This window comes from Aulostomus chinensis, chromosome 18 (assembly GCF_037954235.1).
Source record: "Aulostomus chinensis isolate RoL2024-O1b breed Wild chromosome 18, RoL_Achi_v1.0, whole genome shotgun sequence".
Classification (NCBI taxonomy): domain Eukaryota; kingdom Metazoa; phylum Chordata; class Actinopteri; order Syngnathiformes; family Aulostomidae; genus Aulostomus; species Aulostomus chinensis.
Genome location: NC_141337.1, coordinates 18,427,088 through 18,445,890, shown reverse-complemented (window position 1 = coordinate 18,445,890; position 18,803 = coordinate 18,427,088). Strand labels below are relative to the sequence as shown.

At 42.4% G+C, this 18,803-nt stretch overlaps 1 protein-coding gene across 4 annotated transcripts in view; it reads right to left on the bottom strand.

The window, feature by feature from the left end:
- Window positions 1–649: 649 nt before the first annotated feature.
- Window positions 650–18,803, bottom strand: part of LOC147245542 (myosin-10-like) — a 72,128-nt gene continuing 53,974 nt past the window's right edge. For 2 of the 4 annotated variants that reach the window (XM_086184844.1, XM_086184845.1), the window contains 28 exons: window positions 17,760–17,874; window positions 16,893–16,955; window positions 15,469–15,662; window positions 15,067–15,188; window positions 14,723–14,792; window positions 13,319–13,479; window positions 13,092–13,200; window positions 12,795–12,926; window positions 12,482–12,688; window positions 12,219–12,356; window positions 11,924–12,047; window positions 10,586–10,757; window positions 9,656–9,868; window positions 9,414–9,558; window positions 9,129–9,335; window positions 7,740–7,844; window positions 7,506–7,658; window positions 7,181–7,429; window positions 6,821–7,033; window positions 6,453–6,665; window positions 6,025–6,186; window positions 5,805–5,933; window positions 5,609–5,697; window positions 4,399–4,522; window positions 4,060–4,268; window positions 3,867–3,975; window positions 3,532–3,704; window positions 650–1,566 (listed from right to left, as the gene is read on the bottom strand). In XM_086184844.1, the coding sequence (XP_086040970.1) occupies window positions 1,413–1,566; window positions 3,532–3,704; window positions 3,867–3,975; window positions 4,060–4,268; window positions 4,399–4,522; window positions 5,609–5,697; window positions 5,805–5,933; window positions 6,025–6,186; window positions 6,453–6,665; window positions 6,821–7,033; window positions 7,181–7,429; window positions 7,506–7,658; window positions 7,740–7,844; window positions 9,129–9,335; window positions 9,414–9,558; window positions 9,656–9,868; window positions 10,586–10,757; window positions 11,924–12,047; window positions 12,219–12,356; window positions 12,482–12,688; window positions 12,795–12,926; window positions 13,092–13,200; window positions 13,319–13,479; window positions 14,723–14,792; window positions 15,067–15,188; window positions 15,469–15,662; window positions 16,893–16,955; window positions 17,760–17,874 (4,254 nt within the window). In that variant the 3' untranslated portion in view covers window positions 650–1,412. The remainder of the gene's footprint in view (window positions 1,567–3,531; window positions 3,705–3,866; window positions 3,976–4,059; window positions 4,269–4,398; window positions 4,523–5,608; window positions 5,698–5,804; window positions 5,934–6,024; window positions 6,187–6,452; window positions 6,666–6,820; window positions 7,034–7,180; window positions 7,430–7,505; window positions 7,659–7,739; window positions 7,845–9,128; window positions 9,336–9,413; window positions 9,559–9,655; window positions 9,869–10,585; window positions 10,758–11,923; window positions 12,048–12,218; window positions 12,357–12,481; window positions 12,689–12,794; window positions 12,927–13,091; window positions 13,201–13,318; window positions 13,480–14,722; window positions 14,793–15,066; window positions 15,189–15,468; window positions 15,663–16,892; window positions 16,956–17,759; window positions 17,875–18,803) is intronic. The other 2 variants (XM_086184847.1, XM_086184848.1) reach the window with 1 other exon arrangement.

Here is an 18,803-nt window from a genome sequence, read left to right as displayed (position 1 = left end):
AGGGAATATCCCAATGACACCACTACAGGTTCTCACAACATTTTGGGAACATAAAATTGTAGTTGAGGAACTTTTCACTCTTAAAAGTCGTCTTACAGGGAAAGTTTTCATTTGACCCTTCCAACAAAGGGGTTCACTTTCTTTCCCAAATGTACTCTTTGTAATGTGATGTGAGCATAAATTGGAACATTCTCTTAAAAGTCATATAGAAAACTTGGTACTGTGGGACTTTCATAACCAAACATGTTTCAAGAACATCCCCAAAGTTCCGTTAAGGTTCTGCGTGTTTGTCACCTTTGGGTTGGATGATTTTCCTTGCATGATCTGGATTTAAAGCAGTGTCGTTTTTGCCTGTGCATTTTAACGTTATGCATACACACTTCAGGGAATACACTGATGAACTAGTGGCTGATCATTCACGAAACGTTCTTGCCATTGTTCTAGTCTATTTCAATTTGTGTTTTGACTGTTTGCAGGTCAATTACACACCCAATGGCAGTGAACTGGGCACCATGAACTTTTATGCAGACCTTAACTCTGATGTCTCCAGGATTTTTTTTTTTAAAGTGTTTATAACTCAAAATATATCAAAGTGACTGATGACAAAAGGTCATAGCACCCATCTACAAAGTACCCGACATACAGTATGAATCTCATTACATAAGCGGATTTATGAATATTTTATTAAAATACACCTTCACAAAATTACACGTTTCAATATATGAACAGTATATGTGGCATAAATGGTTTGAGGGAGTGAATAAAGGCACAGAGGCGGAAGATGTAAGCAAGGGTGCGATTGCTGCTTTACAGAGCTCGCGCCAAATAATTATAAGTCAAGACTGACCTTCTGTCCAACAATCCCGTATTGCCGCTACAGTTGCATCTCTATATTCATCCACAAACAATCCTTATGTATGACTTGAAAAATACTATTTCCTTACACTCCATCTAACAAACGGATTCACTGTGTATTGCTTATGTCATGATCCTGTCAAATGCTGTCTTAAACAACTAAACACTGATCCAGATAATCAACTTGTTCATCCGTATACAGGTGGAACAACTGAATCACAAAAGTTTTACTTATTTTAAAGTCTGAAGGCATTGGGCGGAGGGGGTGGTCACTGAAGTGGTCTATGATGAATGCATGATGGAGGATGCTATTGTAGAGCCCTGCAGCTTGAGAAGGAGGGGTAAGGCAATGCAGAGCTTCTTAGAACCAATCAAGGGGGGTAAAAAGAACCATCTGCTGGTGCTTCCTAAGGCTGGGAATAAGGTCATGCTGCAAATGATTTGGAGAGAACAGATTTAGTCTGACGGGTGCTGCGAGGGGAGGTGCTGAGTAGAGTCCCTAATGAAGCTGGAGGTGTCTGTATTTTGCTGATAGACGAGAGAGCAATTTAAGGCCTTTATTCTAGCGGAGTTGCTGGTGTCTCATTGGCATTGTTGTCAGTGATTTTGTTCTCCAGCTCATCATCAGACAGGAGGTCCAGAGAGGTTCCCTCCACCTGCAGAGCTCGTCTGCCGGAACGGCTGGAGGAGAAACTGATGGGGCCACCACGCCTGCAAGGTGAAGAGGAGCAGAGGCAAATTAAGGTATGATACAAATTTTGATGTTTGAGTGTTATTTATGAAGCAACCATATTCCATATGTTATATATAAATACATATCAGTCTACTAAATGAAAAATACTAGAGTAACATCCACTGAGCTTAATCCCAGGTATTGTATGAATGTTTCGATACACTGAATTCCAGGCTTTTAACGGCTGTTGTAAATATGATTAAAGAGCTATTTCTTCTTCATGTTCTTCTATCTCTTCCAAAACAACTCCTATTCTCCTAAACTAATAGCAGATTCAGAGAGTCAATAAAGCAAAGCAACTTTTAAACACTTGTGTGGGTTGAAGACCCTCATGTTATTATTGTTGTGGTTGACATTGTTGGAAAATAATACTAAGATTGCCGGAGAAGACACAAAACCCTGCCCAGAGGAAGCCCAGGGCCAGGCTCAGAGGGTGGGCCTTTTAGCGTTACTGTATCATCAGAACTGAGGCCTTAGGTCTTGGACACTTGAGTGAAGAGAGGGGCTGAGGTGATCCCCATCTGTTGGGGAGTTGGGTCAGATGGCAGCGGAGGCCTGGGAGAATGTCTGGGAATGGTCCCTGTTTGGATGACCTTCAACTCTCATCTCCAGTAGAGTTTTTCTGCCATCACTGTAGAGGCAGGGGCCATTGAGGCAGAGAAGTCAATGTTCAAAGCTTCCTTGCTGAAGCTGAAGCTTGGAGCTGTGGTTTCAGGGTTCCACGGGCCTCAAGTGTGGTCATCCTCGATCCTCCTGGTGGTCTCTGGTGATCAGGAAAGAATTTACCCATCCAAGATCCTGGGAGTTTCCAGTGCAATTAGTCTACATATGTTTTGTGGATTTGGAGAAAGCTTATGACTTGGTTCCTTGAGGTGCATTGTGGGAGGTGCCGCAAGAGTATGGGGTGGGGGTGGCGAGGTGGGGTGGGCTCTACTCAGAGCATAGAAGTGGCTGGGATGAGGATCAACACCTATAAATCTGAGGCCATGGTTGTCAGAAGAAAATGGTGGACTGTTCAAGTGCACATTGGGGGACGCAGGAAATCTGTGACAAGTCCCAGCCAGAATAAAAAAAGGTGGTCTCTTCTTGTTTTTATTTAGAGAAAGAAGGAGTCCAAGACAGCCCTCCTTTTCCTCTCCTTGGTTGGGGCTCGTTGCAGGTAACGTCAGATTGCCTTCGTCCCCAAATGTGCACTTGAACAATCCACCATTTTCTACTGACAACCATGGCAGTAAGAACAGAATGAGTCATACCCCAAGTGAAATATTTGAAGTATCTTGGGGTCCTGTTATTGAATGAGGGAATTCTGGAGTGTGAGATGGGCTGAAGAATTGGAATTTCATCTATAGTCATGAAATGTGGGTCGTGACCAAAAGAATGAAGTCGCGAATACAAGCAGCAGAAATGAGTTTCCTCAGCAGGTGTCTCCCCTAAGTATAAGATAGGAAGTTCAGTCATCTGTGAGGGACTCAGAGGAAAGTCGCTGCTTCTTTGCATTGAAAGAAGCCAGCTGGGGCAGTTTGAGAATCTGGTAAGGATCCCACCTGGAAGCCCCCTTAGGAAGATGTTCCAGGCAGGTCCATCTAGGGGGAGACTGCAGGCTAGGCCAAGGACATGGTGGAGGGACTACATCTCCTTGCTTGCCTGGGAAAGCCTCAGGATCCCCCGGTCTATCTGGCCAGGGAAAGGGGAAGTTTGGGGTTCCCTGATGGGTTACTAACCCGTGACCTCATTTCAGAGGAGCAATTGAAGATGGATGGATTGGTGGCAAATAATAATTAAATTCCTACCCCAATATTAGCCAGTAGGACTTAGATTTCTTTTTTTTATATTGAGAAAGGAAAGAATATGCAGTGAATATTAGTGAATGATACGTTTTTAAACATAAAGCGTTCTTAAAAAAAATCCATAATTATGGATGTTTTTTGGTGGCTGTATGATACCTGAGGCGGTTCTTGAGCGTGTGGACCTCACGGCTCAGACCCTCACTGGCCTCTGTAGCATCATCCAACTCTCTCTGCAGTTTCCTGCGTGAAGCGTTTGCCCTTGTCGCCTCCTCTTCAGCCTCCTCCAGCTGACGCTTTAGCTGCTTCATACGAGAATTGGCCTTCTCCACCTTCACACAGACACAGACACACACACACACACACACACACACACACACACACAATGACAGAAAAAACACAAGATATGAATTGAGGGCAAAGGGCAGAGTTGTATGGCTGCAGGGTCAGTGTCAGTTGCTGTTTTTGAAGTGTGCGCGCAAAAAAAGACGTACTTGTTCTTTAAACTGGTCAGCATGGCGACGCTCATCTTCCACCTGCATACATATTTCCTTAAGTTTTTTCTCTGTCCTTCGAACAATCTTATTGGCTGCTGCTCGCTCCCTTCAATGAAGAACAGAAGATTGAGCATTACTGGATGTGTGGGGTTGTAAGGATCAGAAGGATAAGCATGTACTCATTTCTCACTTGGCCTCCTGCTCCAGCTGCTCTTCCAGCTGTGCTATCTTGGCCTCCAGGGCGGTTATGGAGGCCTTAAACCTGCTCTTCACTGCACCCTCCAGCTCGCCTAGCTTGGCCCGCAGCTCCTTATTTTGACGCTCCAGTTGCTGGCGAGCATTTTCACTCTTCTGGGCTGTGCTGCGCTCAGCACTCAACTCTGTAGTCAGTGTGTCCACCTGAAGAAGTCAAGAAACAGAAGGATGAAGATGGAGGGAAAATATTAATGCAATTTCGTACATCACGCAGTTGCTTAAGAAGAACTCTTACGTAATAGTGAGCCATTGATCGAACAAATTAACACGTCACCTGCATGGTTGTCTTTCTGAAGCGGTCATTTAGGAGCTCCATGTTACCCTGCTCCTCCTCCAGCTCCTCCTCCAGCTGGGCAATACGAGCCTCCAGCCTCCTCTTCTCATCCATCAGAGCAGACCTGACACACACACAACGAGTTTAATCACCCAAGTCAAACGAGACCTTTATCACCATTTGGAGTAAGTTTGATACCATAACTGATTTATGATGAGCCATTCGCAGTTTCACTGTACCAGCCGTGTGTAATTAGACTTGCATGGCTTAATCTTTGAGACAAACATATGCTACTGGCAATATTGCTGTGTTCTGGGACACCCTGCCCTTCCATTGGCAAATATGGTGAGCTGAAAGGCAAGTAGAGCAGCAGTAGACCCAACACATGATGAGAGAGTAAAGTGTTCCTGCTTTAGAGGTGGCAGGCAGAGGAAGCACACAGACAAACAGTTCAAACAAAACTGTGTGCCATCTGTAACCCCCCCCCCCCCAAAAAAAACAAAAAGACAAAAAGGGATGCGTCCTGGCTGAAAATAGCAGTTTAAATTGCTGTATAACAAACTTTTGTTATTTGACAGATTCTTTGAAAAAAGGAAAAACAAATTTAAGTACATGGTGATATAATAATGTCTAATGCTCCAGGCAGGTACATGTAACTATGGTAGCATGTAACTACACGTGTACAAGCAGAAAAAGATACTGGGTTATTTCATCTCTACTGTTTTAACTTTCTTCGGCCTCATCCCTGTACTTCATCTGTAAGGTCAAGAGCTAATCTGACCCCCTGGGCTTGACCTGGGGCTGGGAATGAACCTGTGGTGCCTTTCATGATTCTTTTGTGATTGTAATCTTGTTGTTAGAGCACTTACTAACAGTAAAACTGACACTTACGGCGACAGCATTATCTAAGTGCATAACTATGTTACGACTATGTGAAGGTCACATTTGTGCAGGATGCTCCAATGCGGTATGACTGATAGTACCCCAAAATTACTGCTGTTTAAGAGGGGTGGAACTCAGATGTTGTGGGGGAGCTGACTCAACCTCATCTCACAGCAAACTGTGTACATCTGTACTGGATATATCCAGTAAAGTGTCCAGTGTAAGCCATCTGAGTCTCCAGCCTGTGTCTTGTGTCCGACGAATTCTTTCATCACATAAATTTCCACGACAGGGTCAATTTTTAAAAAAAAATCAGAGAATAACTCACTTTCCAGAGGTGCTGTTGGAGATTTCGTCTTGTAGCTCATCCCGTTCCTGCTCTGCATGGCGCCGACCCCTCTCAGACGCCGCCAGGTCCTGCAGGGAGAGCAGTGAATGGTCAAAGGTGAATGTTGGCATCTTTAATGCTGAGAACTTTTTATTACAGCACAATAAACACCGCATGTTGCAGGAACCTTCTATACCTCGTGTAGCTGTACAATCTCAGCCTCCAGACTCTTCAATTTCTTCTCATTCTCCTTGGATATAGCAAAAATATCATCTCTGGAAGCCCTGGCGTCTTCCAATTCCCTCTGGTAGTCCTTCATTTGGGCCTGAAGGAGATGACATATGTTTGTTTAGAAATGGATGAATAGAATGAATGAAGTCTTTGAGCTGATTGAAATGTCTGTGTCAAATACTTACCTGCAGCTTGCGCAGCTGTTTGATGGCTTCATCTCGAGCCTTGCTGGCTCCCTCTACCTGAGCCTCCACATCCTTCAAATCCATCTCCAGTTTCTTCTTAGCAGCCACAGCGAGAGCCCTCTGCTTCCTCTCATCCTCCAGTTCAGCCTCCATCTCTCGTACCTGAGGGGAGGAGCCAGCACCATCATTAGTATGCATGATTCATTACTGCAGTCTATCAAATACTCACTAACGTCTCAAATGTGGGGATAGGACTTGATAAGCAACTGCTTCTTCCTATTCCCTTATTGGGTCTGACTTTGTGACTACTGATTGTGTCGTATAACTATGTTCTACTATAACGTTATGTTTCTGACAATTGAGTTGAAATCACCGTTGTTGTCTTGTCTGAAATTAACTGCAACTGCAACTGAAGTGTCATCCTTCACCTGCTTGATCAGGGCTCTCTTCTTCTCATCGTTCTGGTCATCACGCCCCTGTAAGTCTCTCTCGTATTGGGCCTTCATGGCCTGCATGTTGACCTCTAGACGCAGCTTGGCGTCCTCTGTGGCCTGCAGCTCGTCCTCCAGCTCCTCCAGCTGAGTCTTCATCTCCTCCAGCTGCTGCTCCAGAGTACGCTTGGATTTCTCCAGCTCGTGGACCTGACCAGGAGGAGAGACGAGGGTTATTAAGGTAGCAAATCTGACAGCAGAAGTACCTTTTTTTTCCATTAAAGCTTGAATATATTGATGATTTTTCTCATATTAAAACAGCTCAGTCATTATGGTACATGTTCTTTATCGGCTCAATGACTCACATTCTTGCCCACGTCATCCTTTGAACTCATCAAATCTTCCATTTCGGCACGCAGCTGCTTGTTAATTCTCTCTAGCTCCTCTTTGGCCTCCAGTGCCTCATCCAGAGCTCTGGTCATAGACAGAGCTTTGGTCTCCTTCTCCCTGGCCTCAGCTTCAGCACGGTCACGCTCCTCAGCATAACGAGCTGAGATGCTCTTTTCCTCTGCCAGCATCTACAGAAGAAGACATTTTTCCTGAAATCTATTTGCAATGGACAGCGACAGAGTTCAGTTTCAAATTTAAAGACCCAGCTTAGGCAAAATTAAGAACTCTCTCCAAAAGAAACTGTAAAATTCTGAATATCCCTGTTAAACACTCACCTGGTCAAACTTCTTCTGTTTCTTCTCCAGACTGGACACTATCTGCCTCTGGTGATCCAGGTCAACAGTTAGGTCATCCAGCTCCTGCTGCAGACGGGTCTTTGTCTTCTCCATCTTCTCGAACGCAATCGTTTTCTCATCCAGACGCTGGCTTGTCAGCTCCATGTCCTTCTGCAGCTTCTTCTTTGTCTCCTCCAGGCCATCAATTGTTCCCACATCATCCTCCAGCTTCTTCTTGCTTTCCGACAGCTACAACCACAAAACAGGAGGTATTGAAAGCCGCATAATTCCGATCAAGACTCAAAACAAATGCTTTCTATCGTACTTGAGCCTGTATGGTCAGCATCTGTTTCTCCAGATTCTTGCGAGCCTCCTCATCCTCTTCTTGCTGCTCCTGCAGAGTGTTCTTTTCCTCTTCTAACTGGCGTATACGACTGCTGAGGTTTAGTTTCTGACGTGTCTCCTCTTGGAGCAGTTCCTACATGAATAGACACATCTGTGCAGTTAGCTGACAGAACATCTCACTTGAAGATGATTTCTGACAGATGCGATGTGTCACCTGTGTGTCTTGTAGCTGACTCTCTAATCCGGCCACATCTTTGGCCATCTTGATTCCTTTTCGCTCTGCATCCTCCAGCATGGCAGACACATTGTCCAGCTCCGTCTGTGCGGGAAGGTCATCAGTTTAGTAGTAAAACATCCGATCAGGAATGAAAAACTGAATTTATTAAGAATAAAATCTCATGCGTTTAAATTAGAGGTGTAAGAATCAGAAGAATGAATGTAGTCTTGTTGAAGAGGCATAATATCCACATGAACATGTAAGTACAAATTCAATGTTAATTACATTACATCAAATAATTGTACGTACAGTTAATTACAAAGTTACAATCTTTTTTCCTCTCAAACCAAACTGAAAGAATACCTACAGTATAATGGCTGAGTATCAAACTTCGATCCTTTTATGGCACCTAAGGAATTACTTCAAGTCTACTGGGTATCAAAAGTGCCTTGTTATTACGTACCAAATCTCAATACCTGATGCAAACTATCTGAAAGTTGTGAGTCTTTATGTTATCACTGCTTTAAGATTAAAAATGCTGATGTGCATGCTAAAGATTTGTGATGGACAATCTAAGTTAAACCCCTTTTTGGTAAATTGGTTCAGACGTTGACAGTAACCTATAGTTAAACTGCTTTAGGCATGTGAGAAGCTGGAAACTAAACCCAGAATGGTGGCAATATAATGTGAAATGTAAATTTCATTTTGTTAAAATGGAATTTAATCATATTTGTCTTTTTTACTGAAGACTCTTTTAGACTCAAACAGCCAACTTTGATGATGAAATGGGGTTTGACATAGCTTAAAGGTGCAAGAAGTGACAATGATACTCTTTACAATATGACACTCTTTAAAATATGATAACAGTTGGAGAACGAAGGATTATCTCAGTCATCTAAAACTCATAAAATATTTTGTGAATAACATTCCAAATTCAACTAAAACCAACGATAATTATGCTCTTCCCACATATTTTGGTCTTGTAAAATTTTCCCCGTTTAGACTGATCAAGTTTGAATCAAACCCTTTCCTATGATTCCATATTTATTCCAAGTTTTATCGTTAAAAAGAAATGCAAGAGAGACAAAAGGAGCATCATGTAATGCTGTGAAAGATTTACGACCAAATAAATGTATGAGTGTTCCTGCCATAAAATGAAACTATGCACAAGTAGAGAATGTTAAGTATTGATTTTCAGTAATAGCTAAATATTACTTACTGAAAGCCAGTACAGTAGAAATAGGCTACAGGCTGTGATCTAGGCTAGTAATAATAAAATAATGATAATTAATAGTCATAACAATAAAAATAACAGTGACCAAAAATTACGCAAAAATCAAACTCTGACTTGTTAAATCAAGCCTTTTTGCAATCTGCGTCCCTCACCTGTACTTTGTGTGAGCGCTCAGCCAGCTCACCCTTGGCCCTCTCCCCCTCAGTGACCCGGGCCATGAACTCCTGCAGTTGACCCTCAAGCTTCTTCCTCTTGTGTTCAGACTCTGTCTTGGCCTGCTGAAGGCTCTTCACCTCGCCAGCCAGCTCCTTGTTGGCACTCTCTTGGCTCTGCTTGGTCTTTTCTAGGTTAGCCTTGAACTAGACATATTTTGCACAAAACATTAGTGATGTCACTTGTTTCTGTAGTGGATTTGATCATTTTGGAAAGTGTTTCACCCTCTTGGCCTGTTCCAGCTGCTCAGATAGCTCCTCCAAAGCGCTGCCATGCCTCTGTCGCATCTCCTGGATTTGAGCCTCATGGTTTTTAGTCTCCTCCTCAATGGCCTTCTTCAGTTCGGCAACTTCCTGTTCTCGCTTGGTCCTAAAAAGTTCAAATCGCAGGAAAAGACTTCTCTTTTGTTCCCTGTGTCTATGATATACACCAAAAATAAAGAGGAGTTAGATGCAGCCTTTGATACCTTAGCTCCTGCTGAGCAGCAGTTGTATCAAGGGTGTCCTCAAGTTCAGTTTTCAGAGCCTCCAGTTCTTCACTCAAATCTCTCTTGAGCTTCTCAGCCTTGTTTCTGGCCTGTTTCTCAGATTCCAAATCCTCCTGCAGCTCTGACAGCTGGGCCTGCATCTCTCTCACCTGTTTTAGAGCATTGTTCTTCTGGCTAACCTCATCTTCACCCCTGTTAAACACCAGAAACAATGAAAAAGTATAACATTTACATAAGTAAAAAAAAAAGGAGAAGTATTAGAAAATTACCAATTAAAACCAAGAAGAACATTTGTTTCCTCTGGCTGCATTCAATGTGTCATGATTTCTGAAGATCTGTCTTACGAAGATGTTTTCAAATAAATGCTTGCGAAGATCATTAGAAATCAGGTGTGGAACCTTTCTGTTGTGTGACCACTGGGTGGCAGCAGATAAAAAAAAATCACTGCTACAACTGTAAATTTCCTCTTTTGCGGCCGTCACATCACTTATTTGCATGCTTTTACACTTACATCCACACATTAATACCAGACACATTACATGCACACTAATCACACAGTCATCTCAGACACATTCCACTGCAGTGAGATTCTGTGAGTGAACACGCAGTTGCGGCAGCCTCAAAACCACAAGCGACTTCTTTCACAAGATTAAAAGGTATCCTCTGGAGTGTTTTCAGTCCAATAAAATGTGGCATATAAACAGGCAGGTGAGAATGCATGTTGTTTAGAGCGATGGCTGTTCTGTAAAACTATGCAACGCTTATCTCAGACTGACTCACATCAAGAAGAGGAATAGTGGTGACTCAATGTTAAAATCCTTATTTAGCTCACATTAAGTTACATAAACCACTGTTGCCGAGCTAATGTGACCAGATTATTTCCTCTATGATGGACTCAGTATCTCCTACCTAGCTTGAAGCATCTGCTGCTCCTCTTCCTTCTTGCACAGGTGACCTTTGAACTCCTCTATTTGTGTCTGCAGCTCAGTTATCTGGTCCTGGAAGTCAGATGTTTCCCCATCCAGCTTCCTCTTAGCCTTCTCTAGCTCCTGGCGGGTCTTTTCCTCCTTCTTCAGTCTCTCTGAATTAGAAATAATAGGACTTATAAAACAGTATTCACAATATTTCAAAGGTTAAAAAATGTATTTTTTGGCTTTCAAGACTCACAAAATGTGTCTTGAGCTCACAAGATTATTTCATTCCCTCCTGTATTATTTTTTTGACTAAGGAATGCAGAAAGGGCCAGCCATGTATAGCTTCAAGTGAATGGAGGCTGACATCTTTTTTTTTTAATAATCCGATTTTATTTTATTTCCAAAATTTACATTATCCATCCATCGTCGTCTTCCACTTATTCCTAACTAGAAGGGTCGCAGGGGGGCTGGAGCCTATCCCAGCAGCTACGGGTGAGAGGCGGGGTTCACCCTGGACAGGTCACCAGTCCATCACAGGACCAACACATAGAGACAGACAACCATTCACACTCACTGTCACACCTACAGTCAATTTAGAGTATCAATCAGCCTCGTCCCCTCTTGATGTCTTTGGACTGTGGGAGGAAGCTGGAGTACCAGAGAGAACCCTCACAGGAACAGGGAGAACATGGAGACTCACACAGAAAGACCCTGTGCTCGAGCCGCGGCTAGTGGTGGTTAGCACTGTCGCCTCACAGCAACAAAGTTCTGGGCTCGAGCCCTGGTCTTAGCAAAATGTTAAGTTTGGCAACAAATATCCCTCTTAAAACATCAGTTTATGGATAGTTTTCTCAGGAACTATCTGACCTCGATCTCCTCAGGTGTGATGTCATCATCGGAACCCCGTGGCTAAAATCTTTACCATCTGTATGCTCATTAAACCACAAACACTTTTATTGCAGCTAAAAAACCCTCCACCAATTTGGTGCTTCTGTTAACCAGTGCAGGTGAGTGTGAGTGAGTTGATTCAGATGTATGTGCTAACTGCTCAGTCTCAGTGCTACCATGAACTAGCACTGAACCAGAAGGTGCAATTTTTAGTTTACTGAGCATATGGCTGAATAGAGAAGATGTCGCCTGATTATACCAAACCATACACTTGACATTTTGTAAGCATTCATTTTAGGATAGTTTTGTTGTTGATAGCCATGAGTTGTCATTAGCTTCAAGCCAACAATACGTGACTAGTTGTGTCTGCATTCTGGAGTCATTAAGAACTGACAGAAGAGAAAGAAAATGTCTTTGTGACCTGTATGTCAGTCTATTCTTTTACCTTCCAGGTCGACCAGCATCAGTTCCTGCTTGTTCTTGATCTTGCCCACGTTCTTAGCCTTCTCTTCCTCCTCGGCAAGCATTGAGGTCACCTCATTGATTCGGTCCTCCAACAGCTTCTTCTCCTGAGTGGGGGAGGGATAGAGGTTGCTTGGTTGCAAAGATAGCTTATCAACTCAACATGTTCCACAACTTTCTGTGTTAGTTTATTACACTGTATAGTGGTCATTCTTCATCAGTTCTGCACAACATTCCCTTCTATCAAAAAAACCCTGAAGTCTCTCCTTTTTTCTCACCTTGACAAACTTGGAGTTCTGATCCTCTAGCAGCAAAATGTCTTCTTCAAACTTCTTTATTTTGGCTTCAGCTGTCACTTTCTCCAGCTGCAGCTTTTGCCTGGCAGCCTCCTCCTCATCCAACTGTTCTTCCAGGTCCTACACACCAAGTATATATAGTATATATATATACAAATATATGTATACAAGCATCAAAAATATTTAGTGTGTTGAAATATATTTTCAACACCACCCAGCAATCATATTTCTTCTCCTGGACACACCTGGATATGGGATTGCATCTTCTTCTTCTCATTGACCATGCCCTGGCTCCTCTCTTCCTCCTCCTCCAGCCTAGACTCCAGGTCATGAAGGATCTCTTCCAGCTCTTGTTTTTTAGAAGCCAGACGTGCTCTCATCTCCTCAGCCTCTGCAAACAGCTCTGTCTCAGCCTGCAGCTGCTCAGCTAGAATGTTTTTCTCCTCCATTAGCTGCACATAAACAACATGAATAACTTCAAGTATAAAACCTCAAAGTAAATGAACGTTATGTTTTAATTAGACACAGACACTGCAAAGCATTGGGGTTACAAATGACCTGCTGGTGTTTCCTTTCCATCTCCATCAGCTCTCCCTCCACCTTTGTCTGCTTCTCCTTCACCTTGACCAGCTCCTCATCTTTGGCCTGCATCTCTTCCTCCTGTCTAGTCACCTGCAGTAGGGGCTTCACCTGCAGGTAGAGAGGACCACTAAGATGCTTTCTAGCAGCCATATTGAAAGGTCACTGGACAATAGAAGTTATTGAGTGTGCGACTGTATCATCGCTGCTGATAAAACTGGACCTCAACGCTGGCGTAGGTGTCACTCTATACAGCACACATGCACAAGAACACACCTTGGTAAAGAGCCTCCACCACTGCCAGTGACGCAGCTTCAAGTATGCAGCACAGTTTCTCTGGAGAACCTTCAGTGCACTGAGTTGCTGCTGCTTCTTAGCAAAAGCTCTGATAAAAGATAAGCAAAACTAAGTGAGAAGTACCTTCATTATAACAACTGCATTCCGGTGCTTGCAACTTAACTGGGCTTTCATAAAAATATTCATTATTCAGTAGGATAGCTTACTTGCGAGCTAGGTACCCTCGACAGACAGCCTGGAAGTAAATAATGATGTCAGTGATCTTCAGGTCCCTTTCTTCCTCCAAGTGGGCCAGGACTCCAGCCCTGAAGAAGATCTTACTCTGGCCAATCCTGAACAGGTTTATGTCCAACTCCAGGGCTTGAATCTACCAAAGAAAGTGTAAGAAATGGAAGCAACTCAGTGTTATTTACTGTTTCGCTCATGCTCACTGTCATGAGCAACCTGGGGTCGGTGACATGACGAGCTCGACAGTACCTCCTGAGCCACAACCACACGTGATGTGAGCAGATCATTCAACAACATTTTCCATTAAGACATTCCAGCTTTAATCACTAGTTCTTCCTTCATTTAAATATTTTGATATTTCATACAATTGTATTAAAAAATGGAAAAGTCATACTGGATGACTGACTGTATGACTTGTGAGCTTTGTGTCCTGTGAGGCAGCTCTCAAATGATACCAGTTGGTCACCTTTAGTTGCCTTGTTTGGTGTCCTACCTACAGGACATTCATTACCATCCTACTTTTGTGAACTCGTGGTCTTTCTCTCACTCTTAGCGAGGCATGTCATACAGCTACACTAGAAGAACTCTCACCCCCCCCCCCCACTCCCAATGGAGTTATTCGATTATTATTAGTTTTATCATTATTAGTGATTAAAGATGCTCTTCATTTTATGAGGCTGGAAAAAACTAAGTACTCTCTGTGTGGCACCCCTGCAAGGTTCAATAAGGTCTGGGAACCCTTCAGGGATCATGTCAGGTCTCTTCAACAACCGTCACCATTGATTAGTTTGCCCCAACAATGTACCAATGCCCTGCTTTGACTAGCCCTATTGGTAAGCACATATTAGCAGCATGCAGTAATACTACTTTGTTGACGTTGTGAATACAAAGAAGTTTTCAATAGTCTTTTTTTCTTTCTTTTATATGTGTTTTGCTTCCTTATTTATGGTCTTTACATTACTCACTTAATGCAGGTGAATGTGCTTATGTGTGTGGGTGACAGAGTGTTCACATGCGTGTGTGTAGGCGAGAGAGTGTGAGTGTATGTGAGTGTGAGAGTTGAAGGGTCAGAGACGATGGGAAAGTGGGAACGAGCCTACGCATGTGTTTTTACAATATTATCTGCCACGATAAGCATTTAGCAGTCAGTTGTGGTTTTTTTCTATTTCCTGTTTTTTTTTCTTTTCTTTTCTTTTTTTGTCCATGTTTCAACTGTCTGTTTGATTCAGGAAGGTGAGGGGGGGATGGTGGGAACTGTGCATCCTCACCATCTGTCTGTCTGCTATGTAATGCTCTCACTTAGCCTACCCGTGAGGACAATTGTACAAAGTCTTGTACTTAAATTTCTATAAATGAATCATAAATAAAAAATACGTCTTTACCATTCTCTCACAGGCCTGCTTGCCATCCATGAAACCTTTGGGAATGGCATTTGGAGTGAGGATCTCATACCTGGATACAGAGGAGAGGGACAGGTGTACATACACAGGGCGTACAAAACAGTGAGCCACAGAGTTTAACTGTAGAAGAAGAACGTCACAGGCCTGTGTCTCCCCAGTGACTACAGAGTTCAAACAACCACAAAAGGAAAGCCTGAGAAAGACTAGGATGACACCACAGGTTGAAAATCAACCTGCAGGACTTCAGACAATCATCTTTGTTAATGTGATGTGTTTTTTATTGGCACAATCATTTGAAGATAACTGATTCAGAGGTAGAACATTACCTCTGTCTAAACTCTTGGAAGACTATGCGGTTTGGAAAGCCTTGTCTGCAAATACGGATTCCCTCCAGTACACCGTTACACCTAAGCTGGTCCAGAACCAGGTGGGGATCCAGTTTACCAGCCTGAAGGAAGAAGAGGAGGAAGAATTGAAAGAGGGAGATGTGGAATAGAGAGGAAATGGGGACCAAGAAAAGGAAAATCACAAAACGACTTGGCCGAAGATTGAAGAAATACCTTATATTTTGTCAGGATCCATGTTAATCACAGGTGGAGTTTAGCAATAAAAGGCATACATCAAACTGCAGGCTTGACCTCATAAATACAACCATAGAGATGTGCATATGCACATGTTGTACACAAAATATTGGATCCAAAGCAAAAATATTCGATCCTGAGGCTCACCCTTTTTTCATGGTTGGGGATGATGCAGCGGACAAAGTTGGGATTGGTGTTCCTCAGTGTGGCCATCAGTTTAGACAGCTGCTCCTTGTACAACTGTCCCACTGTGCGGAACATGCCCTTCTTCGTCTTGTAGGCAGCACCAAATGCTGTCTCATTCATTCCCGCAACCTGGTCCAGACCCACAATTCGGTCGACTGGTGATTAAATATACAGCATTAATATTAATCAAGGGGTCAATACCCTTCCTGTATCTTGTAATACTAATTTGACTGATGAATGTGTGTAAAATAAGTATAGGATAAAGCTGGATGAGGTACTTAAAGGGCCTTATCCCACATGGCCATTCAACAATAAAAAAGGCCATCATATTTTCATGCATTTTTGCGATCAAAATCTTAAGTTTCAAAGCCGTAACTCTGCCTCCATGATATTTTCAGGTTTGACTAATACCTGATAAATCAGTACCAGCCCAAAAGGTTCATATGTGAAGACGATTTTGTTCACTAATCCAGTGAGCACCATCGGCCACTGTCTAAATATTGGACATAATGGACACCAGCTGGTCAGACTCAAGTAGTCACCCAGACCCATGGTATAAGTTTAAGTATTAAAGTAATGTACTGTGGTATTGTATTTGTGTTTATGTTTAAATCTAGAGATCCAGCAGCCATTCTGTTGGGGTCTTGGGTCTGCGTGTCACACTCTTTTATTTCTTTAAATCTAATTTGACAAAAATGATGCCCGTAAAGGTTAATGTTTGCATCTGATTAGGATTTGCTCTTTTTATTTTTGTGTGCACATCAGGAGGCGTTGCTACTTGGAGAACAGTCACACCAGCTGAGACCAGAAACCATCAGCTTGTTGGATTTCATAGCTCACAGTGCATACAAACACACTGAGCTGTTTTCTCCAGTCAGCCATCTGCTGAACAGTGAATCATTAAAAACAATTCATCTAAGAACTGTTCAGTGCATAAGAAATTTCCTCTAACTATGGCATCCTGTCCTCTTTTTTTTTTTTTTTAAACAAACAAACAAAATAAGCAAATGAATAAATAAATAATACAACCCCCTTTTACTTTCATTACACCTTTCAGGTTTCTTTTGACAAATATTACATCAATCTGTTTCAAATCATTTTCGAAAAATTTATTTTTTCTGCAGAATTAAAGAAGTGGCTAATTTGGATCAATATTTTAGCAAAATTGGTTGAAGCATTTACGATGCAAGTAAGCCACTGGTGAAGATGGAAGAATGAGTACAAAGGTTTTGGATCTAACAGGATTACAGACATGCAACACAACAGAGGAGCTTTTATAGGGAGAACATGGCAGCCATAACAGGACAGAGAACCTATCCCTCTTAGTTCAGAGGATGAGAAGAAGCCAGCGCCACACCGAGGTTATAAGCAGGACTATCATTCACCTGGAGCTTCATGGAGCCCAGACACATTGTCATAGAAAGAGGCTCTCTGAAACGTCTGAATGTCTACAGCAACACAGACACAGAAAGAAGACACTAGAGTGAGAGAGAAAAAGAAAGCCTAGAAACACACACTACTGTATATATTTTTTGCAAGCATTAATTAGTTGTTGCTTAAAAAAACTGATGAGCAATACATGCATATTACTGTATCAAAGCCTCAAAGCGTTGTTAAGACTCAAACCTACTGATGGATTATTAATGAGGATAAGATTAAGTCCATAAAGCACTTTATAGTTTACAGCGTTAGCACACTAAAGCATTTGCTAGTAACACATAAATCAGTACTGCTGAGGTTATGAATGTTGGGCACTTGTGAACCAAATTACAAATATTGTAATATTAATTTTGATCTAATGAAGGTGCTATGTGGAGAGCTATGGACCACCAGTTTTCCTTCTTTCCTTTAAAGCAATATTTCACTGAAAAAGTCCTCCTAAATTGGTATCTTCACCACTGCATCACTTCCTCGTGACCCAATACAGAAAGCACCAGCCACATATTTAGCTTGAAGCTAATAGCAACTGACGAAAAGCAAACAGAAATGCTTGGTTCAACTGAATGCACCAGCTGGCTGCGTGCTCTCGCACTCACAGAAGTGCCGAACCAAATGTTATCGTTTGTTTTCCACTCAAAGTGTTTGAGGATTACTGGGCTGGATTAGCTTCAAGCTAAATTACAGTATTTTGCCGGCATGATGCAGTGGTGACAAAATGTCTTTGTGAGCTCAAGAAACCTTATCACACCAACCAGTAATGACCAACCAATCTTGTGCGCTATTAGAGTAAATAATAATGATCAAAGGTTCACCATCTTTCCAGAGTTCAGCAACAAACTTGTCAGTGGACTGGTGCAGCAGCGTAGCGACGTTGTCATTCAGGGGATCCATGTTCTTCATCAGCCATTCATCAGCTTTATAGTCCACCTGAGTAAACACAGCGTTCCTCAGCGTAAATTGAACAACTTCTCGTGTTCCACCATCTCAAACATCTTCTGCCACAGCGGCAGTGAAATTATTATTAGAATACTTGTAAAACTGATAACCTTAAAACACAAATGAAGAGAAAAAAATGACCATTGACCCTGCAGTTATAATTACAGAAGAAACACTGCCATATTTGGCATTCAGACAGCAAAAACAAATCAGATTTAAGTAAGTTTGTCCATTTATCTAATACAGTGTAATACATCAGTAGGCACTAAATTCTCCCTCCAAGTTGATTATTACACTCACTTATACTGAATCTGTTCGAGAGAGCTGATGATTTATTCTCGATGGAGGTTGTAATTTGTGGTGCTGTTGCACTGTACCGGGTTATACTAAGAGACGTTCCAGACATTTTCTCACCAATATGCCTAAAAAAAAATTGCAAGGGGTTTAAAAGAGAGATATTTTTAGCATGTTGTACTTGAGTGACAGCGTCGTATCCACCGGGGGACTCCACCAGGTCTGACTTGATTAGTGTGTTGATGGGATTAGTCTGTAACACGATGACTTGAAAGAGTGTTGGATTGGAGAATGACATTACAAGTGATTGACACAGTGAGGAACCTGAGATGAGGAATGTAAGATCTCCATATGGATTCCATCAGAATCCTGCAAAAGCAAACTCACAGTGTTTGCACTTACTTTCTTCTTCACGCTGTCCCGCAAGATTTATTTTAACAAGTTCAAATTCAGTGTTGGCTCCAGTCTTGAACTCTGGATACTTAATATCTGGCTGAATCAGAGCTTTTCACCTGTAAGTCATGGCAGACCTCAGGTCGGGGACTAATGTTTACACAAGGCTGTGTTCATGTACACACATGCAAGAGAGGAAGCTATGACAATTTAGGGGAACTGGCCACTCTTAC